The following is a 19,171-nucleotide window of genomic DNA, read 5'->3' as shown; positions in this document are numbered from 1 at the left end:
CATATATATGGGTCTTGTTTTTGTATCCATTCAGCCAGTCTGTGTCTTTTGGTTGGAGTGTTTAATCCATTCACATTTAAGGTAATTATCAACATGTATGTTCCTATTACCATTTTCTTAATTGTTTTGGGTTTATTTTTGTAGGTCTTTTTCTTCCTCTTGTGTTTTCCACTTAGAGAAGTTACTTTAGCATTTGTTGTAGAGCTGGTTTGGTGGTGCTGAATTCTCTTAGCTTTCACTTGTCTGTAAGGTTTTTTATTTCTCCATCGAATCTGAATGAGATCCTTGCTGGGTAGAGTAATCTTGGTTGTAGCTTTTACCCTTTCATCACTTTAAATAAATCCTGCCACTCCCTCTGGCCTGCAGAGTTTCTGCTGAACAATCAGCTGACAACCTTATGGGGATTCCCTTGTATGTAATTTTTTGCCTTCCCTTGCTGCTTTTAATATTTTTTCTTTGTATTTAATTTTTGTTAGGTCGATTAATATGTGTCTTGGTGTGTTTCTCCTTGTGCTTATCCTGTATGGGACTCTGTGTGCTTCCTGGACTTGTTTCACAATTTCCTTTCCCATGTTAGGGTATTTTTCAGCTCTTATCTCTTCAAATATTTCTCAGACCCCTTCTCTTTCTCTTCTTCTTCTGGGATCCCTATAATTCGAAGGTTGGTGCATTTAATGTTGTCCCATAAGTCTCTGAGACTGTCCTCAGTTCTTTTCATTCTTTTTTCTTTATTCTGCTCCACAGCAGGTGTTTCCACCATTCTATCCTCAAGCTCACTTATCTGTTCTTCTGCCTCAGTTATTCTGGTATTGATTCCTTCTATAGTATTTTTGATTTCAATTATTGTGTTGTTCATCACTGTTTGCTCTTTAGTTCTTCTAGGTCCTTGTTAAACGTTTCTTTTTTTTTTCTCTATTCTATTTCTGAGATTTTGGATCATCTTTACTATCATTTCTCTCAATTCTTTTTCAGGTAGACTGCCTATTTACTCTTCATTTGTCTAGTCTTGTGGGTTTTTATCTTGCTCCTTCATCTGCAGCATATTTCTCTGTCTTCTCATTTTGTTTAACTTACTGTGTTTGGGACTCTCCTTTCCGCAGTCTACAGGGTTGTAGTTCCTCTTACTTCTTGTGTCCGCCTCCAGTGGATGAGGTTCATCCAGTGACTTGTGTAGGCTTCCTGGTGGTGGTGGAGGGACAGCTGCCTGTGTTCTGGTGGGTGGAGCTGGATCTTTTCCCTCTAATGTGCAGGAACATGTCCGGTGGTGTGTTTTGTGGTGTCTGTGAGATTCGTGTGACTTTACGCAGCATATCTGCTAATGGGTGGGGTTGTGTTCCTGTTTTGCTAGTTGTTTGGTTTGAGGCATCCAGCACTGGAGTTTGCTGGCCATTGGGTGGAGCCGGGTCTTGGTGTTGAGATGGAGACCAGGTGAGCTCTCACCAATTAATATTCCCAGGGACCGGGAGTTCTCTGGCAGTCCAACATCCTGGACTTGGCTCTCCCACCTCAGAGGCTCAGGCTCAACCCCTGTCCAGAGCACCAAGGCCCTGCAAATCGAACAGTGCAGAAGAATTGGGAGGTGGGGGGAAGGAAGAAAACAAAAAGACAAGCAAAACCCAAAGACAAATGGTAAAAGCAAAACCAAACAGACAAAAACACACAAAGAAACACACACACACACACACACACACACACACACAGAAAACAAAAAAGAAGAGAGCAACCAAACAAATAATCGAACCCCAAAATGAAAATCAACACTAAAAACTAAACTAACAAAAACAAAACCTGAAAACAAATCAAAACCAGAATACAAATTCTAGGTAGGTCTCTGGACCTGGTGTGGGCACTGTGGGGCCAGCTCAGCCTCTGACCTGGCCCAATTCCTGCGTGCACTTGCCCCAAATGTCCACAGTTGCCCTCAAAGTCCACAACCTCAATTGTGGGAACAATCGTTGTCTCTTCAGATATTCCAGAGATGCAGGGTTTACCAAGCCAATTGCAGGGATTTAATCCACTGCTCCTGTGGCTGCACAGAGAGATTTCCCTTTCTCTTCTTTGGTCGCACAGCCCCTGGACTTCAACTTTGGTTTTGACCCTGCCTCTGCATGTGCGCCATCCTTAGGCGTCTGTTCCCCACCTAGGTGAGAGGGGGCAAAAGCAGTGGCTGATTAGGGCTCACTTGCTCACTCAGGCCAGGGAGAGGGAGGGATATGGCAGCCACAATTGGGATGTGTAGGGAGTGCCTGCAACAGCAGAGACCAGCAGGAAGTTGCAACAGCCTGAGGCAAGCTGTTCACTCTCCTGGGGAAGTTGGCCACAGGTCACAGGACCCTCCGCATTGGCGGGCTGCACAGGCTCCCAGAAGGTGTAGACAGTGATCTGTGTTTGCTCACAGGATCTTTCGTGGCAGCAGTGGCAGCGGTATCCATTGCTCCTGCCTCTAGGGTCTGAGATAGCGGCCACAGCTTGCTCTCACCCCTGGAGCTCATATAGACAATGCCCTGCCATCCCTGAGCACATGGAGCAAGAAACTCCTATGGCAGGCCCGCCCCTCTCCTCGTGCACCCCACAACAATGGTCCCTTGCCTCTCTGGCAGGCCCAGGCTTCTTCCCCGACTCCCTCAGCTGTGGCATACTCACCCCCTCAGGCTGTCTTCATGCAGTCAACCACAGTCCTCTCCCTGGGGTCTGACCTCTGAAGCCCAAGCCTCAGGACCCAGCCCCCACCTGCCCTGGCAGGCAGAAAAGTGTTTCAGGCTGGGGAGTGCTGGTCGGCACCAATCCTCTGTGCAGGTTTCTGTCTGCTTTGCCCTCTGCACGCCTGTTGCTGCACTCTCCTCTGAGGCTCCAAAACTCTCCCTTGTCCCCACCAGTGAGGGGGCTTCCTAGTGTGTGGAAACTTTTCTTCCTTCACAGCTCCCTCCCAGAGATACAGGTCCCATCCCAATTCCTTTGCCTCTTTTTTTTTCCTTTCTTCTTTTGCCCTACCCAGTTATGTGGAGATTTTCTTGCCTTTTTGGAAGTCTGAGGTCTTCTGCCAGCATTCAGTGGGTGTTCTGTAGCAGTTGATGCACATCCACCTGTAGATGTATTTTTGATGTATCTGTGGGGAAGAAGGTGATCTCCATGTCTTACTCCTCTGCCATCTTCCCCAAACTCTGCTTTTGCTTTCTTTTTGTCATTGCTGTTCTGGGTCCCCTGTAGCTTAATGATCCATCAATTCTCTTAATGGAAATTGACCTCCAAATTGATGCTAACTTCATATAAAATGTTAAAAACAGTATTTTCATTTGCTTCCTTTTTCCAGCTCCAGTCTGAAATACCCCATCTCTAGAGTTATGCTGTCCATGTTAGATATATGATTTGGTATGTTAGACATATTTTATATTTATATATATCCTCCATTCTCTAGGTTTCTTTTTCATTTTATTGATGGTATCTTTTAATGTGTAAGTTTTAAATTTCTATGAACTTCCTTTTGTTGTCACTTTTGCTTTTGGTGTCATATCTAAAAAATCATTGCTTAATTCAAGATCATGAAGATTTACTCTTGTGTTTTCTTCTGAGAGTTTTAATTTTAACTCCTACATTTAGCTCTTTGATCCATGTTAATTTAATTTGTGTATGATATAACACAGGAGTCTTAATTTGTTCTTTTGTGTGTGGTTCTCCAGTTTTCTCAATTCTATTCACTAAAAAGATGATTCTTTCTTCATTGAATTGTCTTGAAACCCTTAGAGAAAATCAGTTGACATAAACATTAAGATTCATTTCTAGACTCTCAATTCTATTCCATTGTTACATATGTCTAGGTATTTTGGAGTGTCCCCATCACCTCTCAGGTTTGATGATTCACCAAACCTAGATAAGCTCATGTGTACAATTTATTACCTTTAAAGGATACAGACTGAAATCAGCAAAGGAAAAAGACATAGAAGGAGTCTAGAAGAAACTAAGTATAAGATTCCTAGTAGGGCCACATGGACCCAGCTTAATTCTCCCAGCCATGATGTGTGATAACAGATGCACAGTGCCGCCACCCAAGGAAGCTCACTGGACCCTTGGTGTCTAGGGTTTTTACTGGGGATCAATCACGTAGGCATGGTTTCACAATCATTTCACATGCATGAAATTAGCTACCTGTCTTCAAATCCTGCTTCTAGAGTTCAAACTGATACAGCTTAGCCTAAAATCATATAAACCAGGTGTTCACTGTATATCACATGGTTAGGATAAAATATCTGGCATGGTCCAAGTCAGGTATGCAAAGACAGTTTCTCAGGTGTGATATTTTAAGGGTTCAGAGGTTATTTGCCAGATGCTGGTCATGGAACAATTCTGATGATTTTTGAAATGTGTAGATTTGGTCAACCACAAGTCTGCTGTTAAGTCATTTATTTCATAGTTTACACCCATGGCCTTTTGCCTAGGCTGTCTTAGAGAAAAATGATCCTGATTGAGCATTTACATTTAGTATACCATTTATGTAACATATATAGCAATAGCATCAGGGTGAATATGTGTAACTTTTGGAGAAGCCAGTGTGGGGTAGGAATAGACTTCAAGAAAACTTATCTACTATATAAAGCCATTATATGCATTTTAAATGTTTTTTTACATTATAATTTGATTACTTGTTTCCCCCTTGATCTACCATTTTACTTTATGATAAATGTGTGCAGAACTACTTAGTATAGAAATTAGTATATGGTTGGGCAGAGCCATGAGTGACTGTCTCATATACAATTATAACAAAGGGAATAAAATACTTAGGAATGAATTTAACCAAAGAGGTGAAAGACCTGTACCCTGAACACTATAAGACATTTTTAAAAATTGAACTAGTTGATTCACAATGTGGTGTTATTTTCTGTTGTACAGCAAAATGATTCAGTTATGTACGTTTGTTTTCTATGTGTCTGATAAATAAGTTCATTTGTATCATATTTAGGGTTCCATATATAAGTGACATCATATTGAGGCAGGAGATAGATGGGTTCCAGGTTAGGCATGTACAACTGGCCTCCTGTTTACATTTCATGGGGCAGGAAAAATGTGGGCTTCAGGATGGACACTTAAAACTAGCCTCCTGTTTGCATTGCCCGAGACAAGAGATAGGTGGGTTCCAGGTTAGGCATTTACAACCAGCCTCCTGTTTGCTCTCCAAAATGGAAGTAACAACAGAAACAGGGTAAATAGCCTGGTTTCATCCCTATGGACACCTTAAGATAACTGTCATGGCAGGAACAAAGAGGGGCTAAACCCTGCTTGAGTAAAGGATCAAGAGATCACATATTTCCCCTCCTTGGGGCAAGGGAGACACTACACATGCACAGAAAGCCTCCTTGGAGGTCAAAAGTCAGGGGATGCCAGGCCATAATAAGTCTTGCTTCTTTTCTGCCAGATGCCTTCACATTGAAATCCATCTTGGCTGAGGGGTGCGTGTGCACCTAGGGGAGGGTCCTGAGACAAATTAGCCAGGTGGGCAAAACAAGATGATTGGCCAGAGGGAAGACAAAGACCCAGAAAACTGCCTCCTCATAAAGGATTTAAACTTCCCAAAGGTGTGACTCTCGAGCCTCTCTCGCAGAGTTCACCCGTGCATCTTTCCACATCTACTCTCCTTTTCCAATAAACATTTTACTTTTCTCTTTACCTTCTGCCTCCTCATCAGAATTTTTTCTTGTCAAGGTAGGCAAGGACTGGGGATTTAGGCCCTAGCTGCTGGCCCCTGTGGTCTAGTGATTAGGACTCCTGATCAGGGAACTAAGGTCTCGCTTCCAGATACTACTCACTGCTGCATGCATCCAAAATCAATATGATTTTTGTCTTTCTCTGTCTTACTTACTTCACTTAGTATAATAATCTCTAGGTCCACCCATGTTGCTGCAAATGGCATTATTTCATTACTTTTTTAATGGCTGAGTAGTATTTCATTGTATATATGCACCACAATTTCTTTATCCATTCATCTGTTGCTGGACATTTAGGTTCCTTCCATGTCTTGGCTATTGTACATATTTCTGTCATGAACTTTGGTGTGCATGTATCTTTTTGAATTAGAGTTTTCATCTTTTCTGGATATATGCCCAAGAGTGGGATTGCTGGATCATATGGTAACTCTATTTTTAGTTTTTTAAGGAACCTCCATACTGTTCTCCATAGTGGTTGCACAAATTTATATTCCCACCAACAGTGTAGAAGTGTTCCCTTTTCTCCACATCCTCTCCAGCATTTATTGTTCGTGCACTTTTTAATGACGGTCATTCTGACGGGTGTGAAGTGAAATCTCATTGTAGTTTTGATTTGCATTTCTCTGATAATTAATGATGTTGACCATCTTTTCATGTGCCTATTGGTCATCTTTATGTCTTCTTTGGAGAAATGTCTACTTAGGTCTTCTGCCCACTTCTTGATTGGGTGATTTTTTTTTTTTTTGAGTTGTTTGAGCTGTTTGTATATTTTGCAAACTAAGCCCTTGTCAGTTGCATCATTTGCAAATATTTTCTCCCAGTCCATAAGTTGTCTTTTTGTTTTGTTTGTGGTTTTCTTTGCTGTGTGAAAGCCTATAAGTTTGATTAGGTCCCATTTGTTTGTTTTTTCTTTTATTTCTATTGCCTTGGGAGACTGACCTAAGAAAACATTGCTACGATTTATGTCAGAGAATATTTTTCCTATAAAACACTGTGGAAAGAAATTGAAGACACAAATAAATGGAAAGATACTCTGTGTTCATGGATGGAAAACAGTATTATTAAATATTGTACAGCCACTATGGAAAACAGTATGGAGTTTCCTCAAAAAATTAAAAATAGAACTACCATATGATCCAGCAATCCCACTTGTGGATGTAATAAAATCACTATCTTGAAGAGATATTTGCACTCTCATGTTCATTGCAGTATTTATCACAATAGTCAAGATATAGAAACAACCCAATTGTTTGTCGATAGGTGAATGGAAAGAGAAGACATATATATGTATGTATACACACACACTCACACACACACACAGTGGCATATTAATCAGCATTTTAAAAAGAAAGAAATCTGCCTTTTGTGACAACATATATGGACCTGAAAAACATTATGCTAACTTAAAAAAGTCAGATGAAGAAAGAAAAACACTGCATGATTACATTTGTATGTGGAATCTCGATAGTTAAACTCATAGAAGGCGAGAATAGATAGTGGTTACCAGGGTCTGTGTGGAGGGGTAATGGGGAGATGTCAGCCAGTGGTACAAAGTTTCAGTTATGCAAGATGAATAAGTGCTGAAGATCTATTGTACAATAATGTTTCTATAGTTAACAATGTTGTATACTTCAAATTTGCTAAAAGAGTAGATCTTGTTTTCACCACAAAAAAGAAACAAATAACTATGTGTGGCAATGAATAAAAAAAGCATGAAATGGATTAAAAGAAAAAGCATAGACTGAGAGATATTATTTACAAAAAATATCCAACAAATAACTCATATATAGAGTTTATAACATTTAGAAAATGGGGAAATGAAAAGACATTTCACCAAAGATGATATGTAGATGGCAAATAAGTACATGAAAAGATGTTTAACATCACTAGCAATTAGGGAAATTCAATTTAAGATCAGGATGAGATAGTACTACATATCTATTGCAACAGCTAGAGTTAAAAACCATGACAGTACCACATAGTGATGAGGAGAAACTGAATCTCTCACACATTGCTGGTGAGAATGTTAAGTGGTGCAGGCACTCTGAAAAATAGTTTGGCAGTTTTTTTAAAAGCTAAATTTACAAATATCATGGAATCCATCAATCAAACCCCTAGGCATTTATCCAGAGAAATGAAAACATATGTTCACAAACAAACCTGTATGCAAATGTTCATAGCAGCTTTATTTGTAATAACCAAAATCTGGGAACAACCAAAATGTTCTACAATATGTTAATGGTTAGATAAACTGCAGTACATCCATACTATGGAATACTATGCAGCAATAAAAGGAACAAACTATTGATATACACAGTGATCTCAAAAGTCATATTCTGTATGATTCTTTTTATATAACATTCTCAAAATGACAAAATTAGAAAGATGGAGAACAAAGAGTTTGTTGCCAGGGGTTAAGGATGCTAAGGAAGTAGGTGGTTGAGTGTTACTATAAAGGGGCAGCACGAAGAAAATCTTTGTGGTGATTGAATAGTTTTGCATATTGATTGCTTACACTAATCAACACCTGTGATAAAATGACACTGAAATATACATATATATTGTACCAATGTCAGTTTCCTTGTTTTGACATTGTACTATAGTTATTCAAAATGTAATATTTGGGGAAACTGGGTAAAGTGTACACAGGATTTCTTTACTATCTTTGCAACTTCCTGTTAATCTATAATAATTCCAAAATAAAAAATTAATAAAATAAATAAATAAAGACATAATTACAGCCAGAAGATTTATGTGTTTGGTGAGACAATATTCTCTGTTGTGGAGCAATGGCTTTGGAGTCAGGTGGACTAAAGTCCCATTCCTGACTCCATGGCTTACCAGCTGTGTGGCCTTCAGAAAGTCGACTGACCTCTCTGGCCTTCAGTTTTCTCTTCCAAAGAATGGTCTTTTTCAATTTTGTAGCCCAAACTTTAGCCATTTATATATCATCTTACAATTTTTTTGCATTATCATCTATAAGCTGTAGAATTATTTACCTGATATTTTTTATAGAAACCAACAGACCATTTTCTTAAATCTGTATTTGATCACATCCTAAGTGATGTTATCTGTAAAATCAACAGATCAAGGTCTAGTGATTTTTTTTCTCAAATAAGCATTAAAATAAAAGTTATGAAAAACACATACTGCCAGTGACATGGGCAGTGACACATTCCAGAAAACACTTGTTTGGCCCAAATACTTTCCTTTAACAGATGGAGAAAGTGATGTCTTGCAGGCAAAAAGACAAAAACAAACTTTCAGATTTAAATGATCTCTTAAAATGCAAGTCACAATTCCCTATCATATATCAAATAAATTACAAAGTCCTTGATAGAGCCCTGCAAGATCTGACATACTATAGTTCTGCCTGCCTGTATGATTTTTAGCTTCTTTTATTCATCCCCTCACTCATTCTACTGCAGGTACACTTGACTTTTGCTCTTCCTAACACACCTAGCACTTTCTTTCTTTAGAGCCTTTGCTCTTGCTGTTCTCTCTGCCTGGAGATTCTAGATATCCACGTGGCTCACTTCCTCAGTACATGTAGTTTTCTACTCAATATCACTTCCTCAGAGAGTCCTTCCCTGGACAACCTGTTCAAAATACACACACACACCATATATCATATTATTCTGTATCCCTTATCCTGCTTTATTTTTCTTTATAGTGCTTGTCACCATCTGGCATTATATGTTTGTTGTCTGTCTCCCTAACCAGAGTGGCAGGACATTGCTCTCTTCTCCTTTTAGACCCAGTGCCTAGTAAATAGATCCATATCCAGCGAACACAGCAGTGCTTCCTACAGAATCTGAGAGAAGTGGTCATACAGACTCAGTTTGCAGCATTTGGACATTGGGAGCCACCACTTCTCCCAGACTGCCCAATTGTTTCTGGATGACTTCAATCATCAGAGGTCTTTCCAATTAGCTTAAACCTGCTCCCCCACAGTTTCCACCCAAAACTTTTAGTTCTGCCCTCTAGGCTTGCACAGAACATGCCTTTTCAGAAGATAACAATTATAACTCTCTTCAGCCCATTACTGCTTTTCAGGTTAAACAGGCCTCTTCTTCCTTCATTACTCAGGCATTGATCCTCTGGGATGATAGAAAGAACATATGCTCTGGGGACAGGTAAACCAGATCTAAATCCATACTTCACTCTGAACACTATGTAACCCTGAGCATATCGCATCTACCTGTCAGGGATCCTGTGAGGATTCTAAGGGGTCAAGTATGTAAAGTTTTTATCATAGTTACTGAGAGACAGGGAGATTCAGTGGATGGCTCCGTGCTCACTGCTTTCCTGGACAACATGCTTTCTGGATATCAAGGGAAAAAGACTTCATGAACCCCATCAGGCTGTCCCTAATACCTGCTAACTTCACAAAGAAGAGAGTATAATAGAAGAACACTGGACCTATTAAAAGATGTAAAATAACCATAAGACATACCAAGGACTCAAAAAAGAAAATCCAGTGGACTCACAGACAGACTTCCTGATCGAGCCAAGGCAGTGCCCCCTTCTCTACCATCTTTGTTGCTCTCTTCTTCGGAGCCAGAGTCCAAGAAAGGTCCCAAAGTGCTAATATCAAGGATTTGGAGTAGGTAATAAGGAGAAAAATGCAGAGTTAAAAAGAGCTGGACTACGAGTTGGGTTATGAGAGCTCTCAGTCTTTTCTTTCTTGCCCATAGTGTAACTCTAGACAATTCTCTTCCACTCTGTGGGCCTGCATTTTCTTAGCTGAGAAATGCCAATTCTAAGATCTATGTGGCTATAAGTGAATACCGTAATGCATTTATTCAGTCATTGTTTTCAACAAGTGTTCACTGCACAGTCTGGACGTAAAGAAATCACATCCAGTCCCTACTTTCAGAGGTCTCATGGTCTGTAAAAGTTGCCAGTGTCATCCAATAGAGGAGATAAATTAGAAAAATACTTAGTTCCAACTTATCATGATAAACATTATGACAGAAAAAAGGAAGCAGAGAGGCTGTGGGAATATAAGGGAGGGGGCTCAACTACCCAAGGAGAGGAGTGGGAAAGACTTCTTGGAAAGTGGGTCCATTCTCTTCACAATGCCACAGACTTGTAGGACTTGTATGTCCTCTGCTAATGTCTTCCACCTTCCCAGTTGATGTCAAGAGAAGGACTCTGAATACTGGATGATCAATTTACATTGCTGACCTATAGGTTGATGTCCTGGGTGATGGAACATTCTGTCCTTCTCTGATTTATTGTCCGTGACTCAGCCCTACCCAAGTCAATAAAGCACAGAGTGAAAACCTACCCTCCCTAGCACAATCAGTATGCTGCTGGATGGTTCCTCACCCCTCTCAGGATATATTAAACTCTTGTTCCTGGCCTTAGCTGTCCTTGTGGTCCTGACTCAGGCTTCCCCAGGTAACGAGATCATGGAGAGGAGGGAAAAAGGAGTAAAAATGGGGTTCAACTCATAGAATCATTGGAAAACTAAACATGTATGGGAATGAGGACAGCTCAGAGGGATGGTGCAGATCTGGTGAAAAGCCTTATAATGAATATGCCCCATCGTAAAGGCAGACTGTCACCTCGACCATGATGGTGCTTCTCATTGGGGAACCTGGCAAACATCAGCAGAGTCCAGGATTTCTTTTCTTTTTTTTTTATTGGAGTATAATTTCTTTACAATGTTGTGTTAGCTTCTGCTGTATAACAAAGTGAATCAGCTATGCGTATACATATATCCCCATATCCCCTCCCTCTTGCATCTCCCTCCCACCTTCCCTATCCAACCGCTCTAGGTGGTCACAAAGCACTGAGCTGATCTCGCTGAGCTATGTGGCTGCTTCCCACTAGCTATCTATTTTAGTTTGATATTGTACATACGTCAATGCCACTCTCTCACTTCGTCCCAGCTTACACTTCCCCCTCCCTGTGTCCACAAGTCCATTCTCTACGGCTGCATCTTTATTCCTGTCTGGCCCCTAGGTTCTTCAGAACCATTTTGCTTTATTTAGATTCCATATATATGTGTTAGCATATGATATTTGTTTTTCCCTTTCTGACTTACTTCAGTCTGCATGACAGACTCTAGGTCCATCCACTTCACTACAAATAACTCAATTTCATTTCTTTTTATGGCTGAGTAATATTCCATTGTATATAGGTGCCATATCTTCTTTATCCATTCATGTGTCGATGGACACTTAGGTTACTTCCATGTCCTGGCCATTGTAAATAGTGCTGCAATGAACATTGTGGTACATGACTCGTTTAGAATTATGGTTTTCTCAGGGTATACGCCCAGGAGTGGGATTGCTGGGTCGTATGGTAGTTCTATTTTTAGATTTTTAAGTAACCTCCAAACTGTTCTCCATAGTGGCTGTATCAATTTACATTCCCACCAACAGTGCAAGAGGGTTCCTTTTTCTCCACACTCTTTACAGCATTTATTGTTTGTAGATTTTTTGATGATGGCCATTCTGAGTGGTGTAAGGTGATACCTGATTGTACTTTTGATTTGCATTTCTCTAATGATTAATGATGTTGAGCATCATTTCATGTGTTTGTTGGCAATCTGTATATCTTCTTTGGAGAAATGTCTATTTAGGTCTTCTGCCCATTTTTCTATTGGGTTGTTGGTTTTTTGGTATTGAGCTGCATGAGCTGCTTGTATAATTTGCAGATTAATCCTTTGTCAGTTGCTTCATATGGAAATATTTTCTTCAATTCTCAGGGTGTCTTTTCATCTTGTTTATAGTTTCCTTTGCTGTGCAAAAGCTTTTAAGTTTCATTAGGTCCCATTTGTTTATTTGTGTTTTTATTTCCATTTCTCTAGGAGGTGGGTCAAAAAGGATCTTGCTGTGATTTATGTCATAGAGTGTTCTACCACTGTTTTCCTCTAAGAGTTTGATAGTGTCTGGCCTTACATTTAGGTCTTTAATCCATTTTGAGTTTATTTTTGTGTACAGTGTTAGGGAGTGTTCTAATTTCATTCTTTTACATGTAGCTGTCCAGTTTTCCAAGCACCACTTATTGATGAGGCTGTCTTTTCTCCATTGTATATTCTTGCCTCCTTTATCAAAGATAAGGTGACCATATGTGCATGGGTTTATCTCTGAGCTTTCTATCCTGTTCCATTGATCTATATTTCTGTTTTTGTGCCAGTACCATGCTGTCTTGATTACTGTAGCTTTGTAGTATAGTCTGAGGACCAGTTGCCGATTCCTCCAGCTCTGTTTTTCTTTCTCAAGATTGCTTTGGCTATTCGGGGTCTTTTGTGTTTCCATGCAAATTGTGAAATTTTTTGTTCTAGTTCTGTGAAAAATGCCATTGGTAGTTTGATAGGGATTGCATTGAATCTGTAGATTGCTTTAGGTAGTAGAGTCATTTTCACAATGTTGATTCCTCCAATCCAAAAACATGGTATATCTCTCCATCTGTTTTGTATCATCTTTAATTTCTTTCATCAGTGTCTTATAGTTTTCTGCATACCGCTCTTTTGTCTCCTTAGATAGTTTTATTCCTAGGTATTTTATTCTTTTTGTTGCAATGGTATATGGGAGTGTTTCCTTAATTTCTGTTTCAAATTTTTCATCATTAGTGTATAGGAATGCAAGAGACTTCTGTGCATTAATTTTTTTTTATTGAATGGTTTTTTTTTTAACTTTAATTAATTAATTAATTTTGGCTGCATTGAGTCTTTGTTGCTGGGCTTTCTCTAGTTCCGCTTAGTTGCAGTGTAGGGGCTTCTCATTGCGGTGGCTTCTCTTGTTGCGAGCACGGGCTCTAGGTGCGCAGGCTTCAGTAGTTGTGGTGCACAGGCTTTAGTAGTTGTGGCACACGGGCTTATTTGCTCTGTGGCCTGTGGGATCTTCGCTAACTAGGGATAGAACCCGTGTCCCCTGCATTGGCAGGCGGATTCCCAACCACTGCACCACCAGGGAAGTCCCCTGTGCATTAATTTTGTATCCTGCTACTTTACCAAATTCATTGATTTGCTCTAGTAGTTTTCTGTAGCATCTTTAGGATTCCCTATGTATAGTATCATGTCATCTGCAAACAGTGACAGCTTTACTTCTTTTCTGATTTGGATTCCTTTTATTTCTTTTTCTTCTCTGATTACTGAGGCTAAAACTTCTAAAACTATGTTGAATAATAGTGGTGCGAGTGGACAACCTTGTCCTGTTCCTGATCTTAGAGGAAATGGTTTCAATTTTTCACCATTGAGAATGATGTTGGCTGTGGATTTGTCATATATGGCCTTTATTATGTTGAGGTATGTTCCTTCTATGCCTAGTTTCTGGAGGTTTTTTATCATAAATCAGTGTTGAATTTTGTTGAAAGCTTTTTCTGCATCTATTGAGATGATCATATGGTTTTTCTCCTTCAATTTGTTAATATGGTGTATCACATTGATTGATTTGCATATATTGAAGAATCCTTGCATTCCTGGGATAAACCCCACTTGATCATGGTGTATGATCCTTTTAATGTGCTGTTGGATTCGGTTTGCTAGTATTTTGGTGAGGATTTTTGCATCTATGTTCATCAGAGATATTGGCCTGTAGTTTTCTTTTTGTGACATGTTTGTCCTGTTTTGGTATCAGGGTGATGGTGGCCTCGTAGAATGAGTTGGGGAGTGTTCCTCCCTCTGCTATATTTTGGAAGAGTTTGAGAAGCATAGGTGTTAGCTCTTCTCTAAATATTTGATAGAATTCACCTGTGAAGCCATCTGGTCCTGGGCTTTTGTTCGTTGGAAGATTTTTAATCACAGTTTCAATTTCAGTGCTAGTGATTTGTCAGTTTATATTATGTATTTCTTCCTGATTCAGTCCCAGAAGGTTGTGCTTTTCTAAGAATTTGTCCATTTCTTCCAGGTGTCCATTTTATTGGCATATAGTTGCTTGTAATAATCTCTCATGGACCTTTGTATTCCTGCAGTGTCAGTTGTTGCTTCTCATTTTTCATTTCTAATTTTATTGATTTGAGTCCTCTCCCTTTTTTTCTTGATGAGTTTAGCTAATGATTTTTCAATTTTGTTTATCTTCTCAAAGAACCAGCTTTTAGATTTGTTGATCTTTGCTATTGTTTTCTTCATTTCTTTTTCATTTATTTCTTACCTGATCTTTATGATTTCTTTTCTTCTGCTAACTTTGTTGTTGTTGTTTTTTCTCTTTCTCTAATTGCTTTAGGTGTAAGATTAAGTTGTTTATTTGAGATTTTTCTTGTCTCTTGAGATAGGATTGTATTGCTACAAACTTCCCTATTTCCCCTTCCAGTTTTTGGTGTGGTGGGTTTTTACTTTTCTCCTTCATCTGCTGTGTATTTCTCTGTTTGCTCATTTTGCTTCACTTACTCTGTTTTGGGGTCTCCATTTTGCAGTCTGCAGGTTCGTAGTTCCCATTGTTTTTGGTGTCTGCCCCCAGTTGGTAAGGTTGGTTCAGTGGGTTGTATAGGCTTCCTGGTGGAGAGGACTGGTGCCTGTGTTCTGGTGGATGAGGCTGGATCTTGTTTTTCTGGTGGGCAGGACCACATCCGGTGGTGTGCTTTGGGGTGTCTGTGAACTTATTATTATTTTAGGCAGCCCCTCTGCTAATGGGTGGGGTTGTATTCCTGTCTTGCTAGTTGTTTGGCATGTGGTGTCCAGCACTGGAGCTTGCTGGATGTTTAGTGAAGCTGGGTCTTAGCGTTGAGACAGAGCTCTCTGGGAGAGCTTTCACCAATTGATATTACATGGGACCAGGTGGTCTCTGGTGGACCAATGTCCTGAATTCGGCTCTCCCACCTCAGAGGCTCATGCCTGACACCCAGCCAGAGCACTAAGACCCTGTCAGACACATGGCTCAGAAGAAAAGTGAGAAGAGAAAGAAAGAAAGAAAATACAATAAAATAAAGTTATTAAAATGAAAAAAATTTTAAATTATTAAAATAAAAAAATTTTTAAAGTAATAAAAGAAAAAGACAGCAATCAAACCAATAAACAAATCCACCAATGATAACAAGTGCTCAAAACTATACTAAGATAAACATAAAAATCAAAAACTGGTCAGTCGTATACAGCAAACCCCAAGTCTACAGTTGCTCCCAAAGTCCACTGCCTCAATTTTGGGATTATTTGTTGTCTATTCAGGTATTCCATAGATGCAGGGTCCAGCAAGTTGATTGTAGAGATTTAATCCACTGCTCCTGAGCCTGCATGGAGAAACTTCCCTTTCTTTTCTTTGTTCGCACAGCTCCTGGGTTCAGCTTTGGATTTGGCCCCGCCTCTGCATGTAGGTCGCCCTCTGGCGTCTGTTCTTTGTCCAGACAGGAGGGGGTTAAAGGAGCGGCTGAGTAGGGGATTCTGGCTCACTCAGGCTAGGGGGAGGGAGGGGTACGGAACGCGGAGAGAGCCTGCTGCGGCAGAGGCTGATGTGATGTTGCAATAGCCTGAAGCGTGCAGTGTGTTCTCCTGGGGAAGTTGTCTCTTGATCATGGGACCCTGGCAGTGGTGGGCTGCACAAGGTCCTGGGAGGGTTGTGGATAGTGACCTGTGCTTGCACACAGGCTTTTTGGTGGCTGAAGCAGCAACCTTAGCATTTCATGCCAGTCTCTGGTGTCCACGCTGATAGCCACGGCCCACGTCCATCTTTGAAGCTTATTTAGGTGGTGTTCTGAAGCTTGTTTAGGTGGTGTTCTGAATCCCCTCTCCTCGCCCACCCCGAAACAATGGTCTCTTGACTCTTAGGCAGTTCCAGACTTTTTACCGGACTCCCTCCCAGTTAGCTTTGGTGCACTAGCCCCCTACAGGCTGTGTTCACAAAGTCCTCTCCCTGGGATCTGAACTCCGAAGCCCGATCCTCAGCTCCCAGGCCCCACCTGCCCCAGCGGGTGAGCAAACAAGCCTCTCAGGCTGGTGATGCTGGTTGGCACTGATCTTCTGTGCAAGTATCTCTCCTCTTTGCCCTCTGCACCCCTGTTGCTGCACTCTCCTCCATGGCTCCAAATCTTCCCCTCCCCACCCACCCCCTGTTTCCACCAGTGAAGGGGCTTCCTAGTGTGTGGAAACTTTTCCTCCTTCACAGCTCCCTCCCAGATGTGTAGGTCTCGTCCCTATTCTTTTGTCTCTGTTTTTTCTTTTTTCTTTTGCCCTACCCAGGTACGTGGGGGAGTTTCTTGACTTTTGGGAAGTCTGAGGTCTTCTGCCAGCATTCAGTAGGTGTTCTGTAGGAGTTGTTCCACATGTAGATGTATTTTTGATGTATTTGTGGGAAGGAAGGTGATCTCCATGTCTTACTCCTCTGCCATTTGAAGGTCCTTCAAAAATGATCTTCTACAGCAGGTTTATCAGGCAAAATAAAGAATCTGAGCACTTGAAAGTTGATCTCTTGATACTAGTTATGAAGGGATCTTTATAGTCCTTTCTGGTGTCCAAGTTCTTCTGCTAGTTTTCAGCCGGTATTCCTGATGTATCCATGGAGAGAGGTGAACTCCACGTCCACCTACTCCTCTGCCATCTTGAATATCTCCAGTGTTTCTTGAATGAATCCCCTTCCATATGCAGAAGCAACCCCCAAATTCCTAGTGTCCTTAATATCCTTGTCCCAAATGTCAACATATTCTCATCCCAGGCATCTATCACTTCCAACTGATACCACTTCTGTACCACATCTTGCACTAGCTAGTCCCATTACTTTGCCTCTCCATTGTTGTTTGGCTTTGAATCCTCCTTCAAATCAGTCAGAGGAGACATGTTGCTCTTGTCTTAGTATGTATAGTGAAAATTTTGTAGATTGATGTTGGTTATCTACAGGTTTGTAAAACAGGCTCAAGGTATGTAGCTTCGGCTACGACAGAAGATTCTGGATTCCAGATTGAACGTGGCCAAAGCACTCTAACAATATAACAGACTTCATGGCCAAGTGGTGAATAACTTTCTAACAAAAATGTTTTCCACTTGGGGCTTCCCAGGGGTTCTAAAGTTTATGATTTCTAATTCCATGATTTCCCTTTGGGTCATTGCTGTTGGAAGTTGCATCCTTTTTTGGATCAGCTTTTCAAACTGAAAGTATTTGTTAATTGTTCAGTTGTTCTAGAAGCAAAAGAAGATAATCATGGGCTAACCCTGAGTTGGCTTCAGCCTGCCTTAAACTACAGTGAGGGCAATTGGAATAGATGAGGGAGTGCAGTCATCCTGACTCTGATTTTTTTCCAGTCCAGATGTCCTAGTGAGAAAGAAAAAATTGGGAGTTATCTCCTAGGAGGGGAATTTAAAAAACAAGTAAAGGTAATAATAATTTAAACCAAGATATTATGGTCTCTCAACTGAACTTAATGTGCTGAGGAAGCTGGGTCTATACTCTGTGTTCTATTGACCTATGTAGAGCTTAGAACATCTGCCTGCTGGACAGCAATACAAATTGATCATTCAGTGTTCAAACTACTGCTCCAGACATCATCTGGGGCATGCACCTAGAACAGTGCCTGGCACATGGTAGGTGCTCAAAAAATCACTGTTGAGTGAATAATGAATGCAGAGGGAAAAAACAGGTAATTGAAGGCATAGTCTCATTCCTTGGCAAGCATCTAGGTTTGGGAACAAGGAGGAACCAGTGTTGGTGAGACTGAAAAATGATGGAGATGGAAATATCCTAAGCATAAAAATAAAGTCCAATTAGATCTGGTTGGAGGAAGGGCAATAACTACTCATATCTAATACATATCAAGACCAGCAGTAAGCATTCTACATGCACAGCTTTATTTGATATTCCCAAGAATGCTATTACCTTTCAGTAGTTTGTTCCAACCATTATTACTACAATTACCAATGTCTTTAGTATAATTGTCTTTACTTTTTCATGTATTTGTTTATTTTGATAGATGGATGGGCCAGAAAGTGTGGTTATGGAACTGGAAGATGCAGGAAACATTGCAAGGAAAATGAGAAGAAGAAAGAAAAATGTGGGTTAAGAAAGCTTTGCTGCATCCCTGCAAAGCATAAACCATCAGAACCTGCCAAGAAAGAAGAGATGACCTATAGGGCTATGGCAAGTACAGCTAAGTATCAACTTAAGACTTCTGACAAGAGAATTTTGGCAGTTATTGTAATGAGTCAGTAAGATGGCTATCCAGGTCACCTGCATGGTCCTTAGATCTTTAGTATCTAAGGATACTGGGTCCTTACATGATCCATTAAAAATATATGCTCATTCCAGCTATCATTCTTTCTTGTCTCTCCAATCCTCTATAGCTTAACATCCCTAGGTGGTCCCAGGGTATGACTGGGATATCAGTTCTCCTGGTGAACCAGTTTTATAGAATCTGAATCCTGAATTCCTAAGCCTCTGACTAGATGCTATAGGTCTCTGAATGTGGAAGTTTTCCAGGCTAATGCAAATTCCACTGTGGTCACACATTCTTATCTAATGTCTCATCCTGGATTGTTGAGACAGGCCAGTGTGATCCAGAAGTCTTTTTTTGCCTCTTTGGCTCAAGGTTTACCCCAAGGT

The 19,171-nt window shown here is 40.5% G+C and overlaps 1 protein-coding gene across 1 annotated transcript; it reads left to right on the top strand.

Annotated features, from left to right (window-relative positions):
• The first annotated feature begins 11,008 nt into the window (after positions 1-11,008).
• Positions 11,009-18,781, top strand: LOC132349834 (beta-defensin 115-like). The gene is made up of 2 exons (XM_059898666.1): positions 11,009-11,102; positions 18,543-18,781. Exons 1-2 carry the CDS (start codon positions 11,009-11,011, stop codon positions 18,779-18,781), a joined length of 333 nt encoding a protein of 110 aa, XP_059754649.1.
• Positions 18,782-19,171: the final 390 nt, after the last annotated feature.

This window comes from Balaenoptera ricei, chromosome 15 (genome assembly GCF_028023285.1).
Source record: "Balaenoptera ricei isolate mBalRic1 chromosome 15, mBalRic1.hap2, whole genome shotgun sequence".
NCBI classification, from domain to species: domain Eukaryota; kingdom Metazoa; phylum Chordata; class Mammalia; order Artiodactyla; family Balaenopteridae; genus Balaenoptera; species Balaenoptera ricei.
Note: the sequence above shows the minus strand (reverse complement) of the source record. Positions and strands in the feature narration are given on the sequence as shown.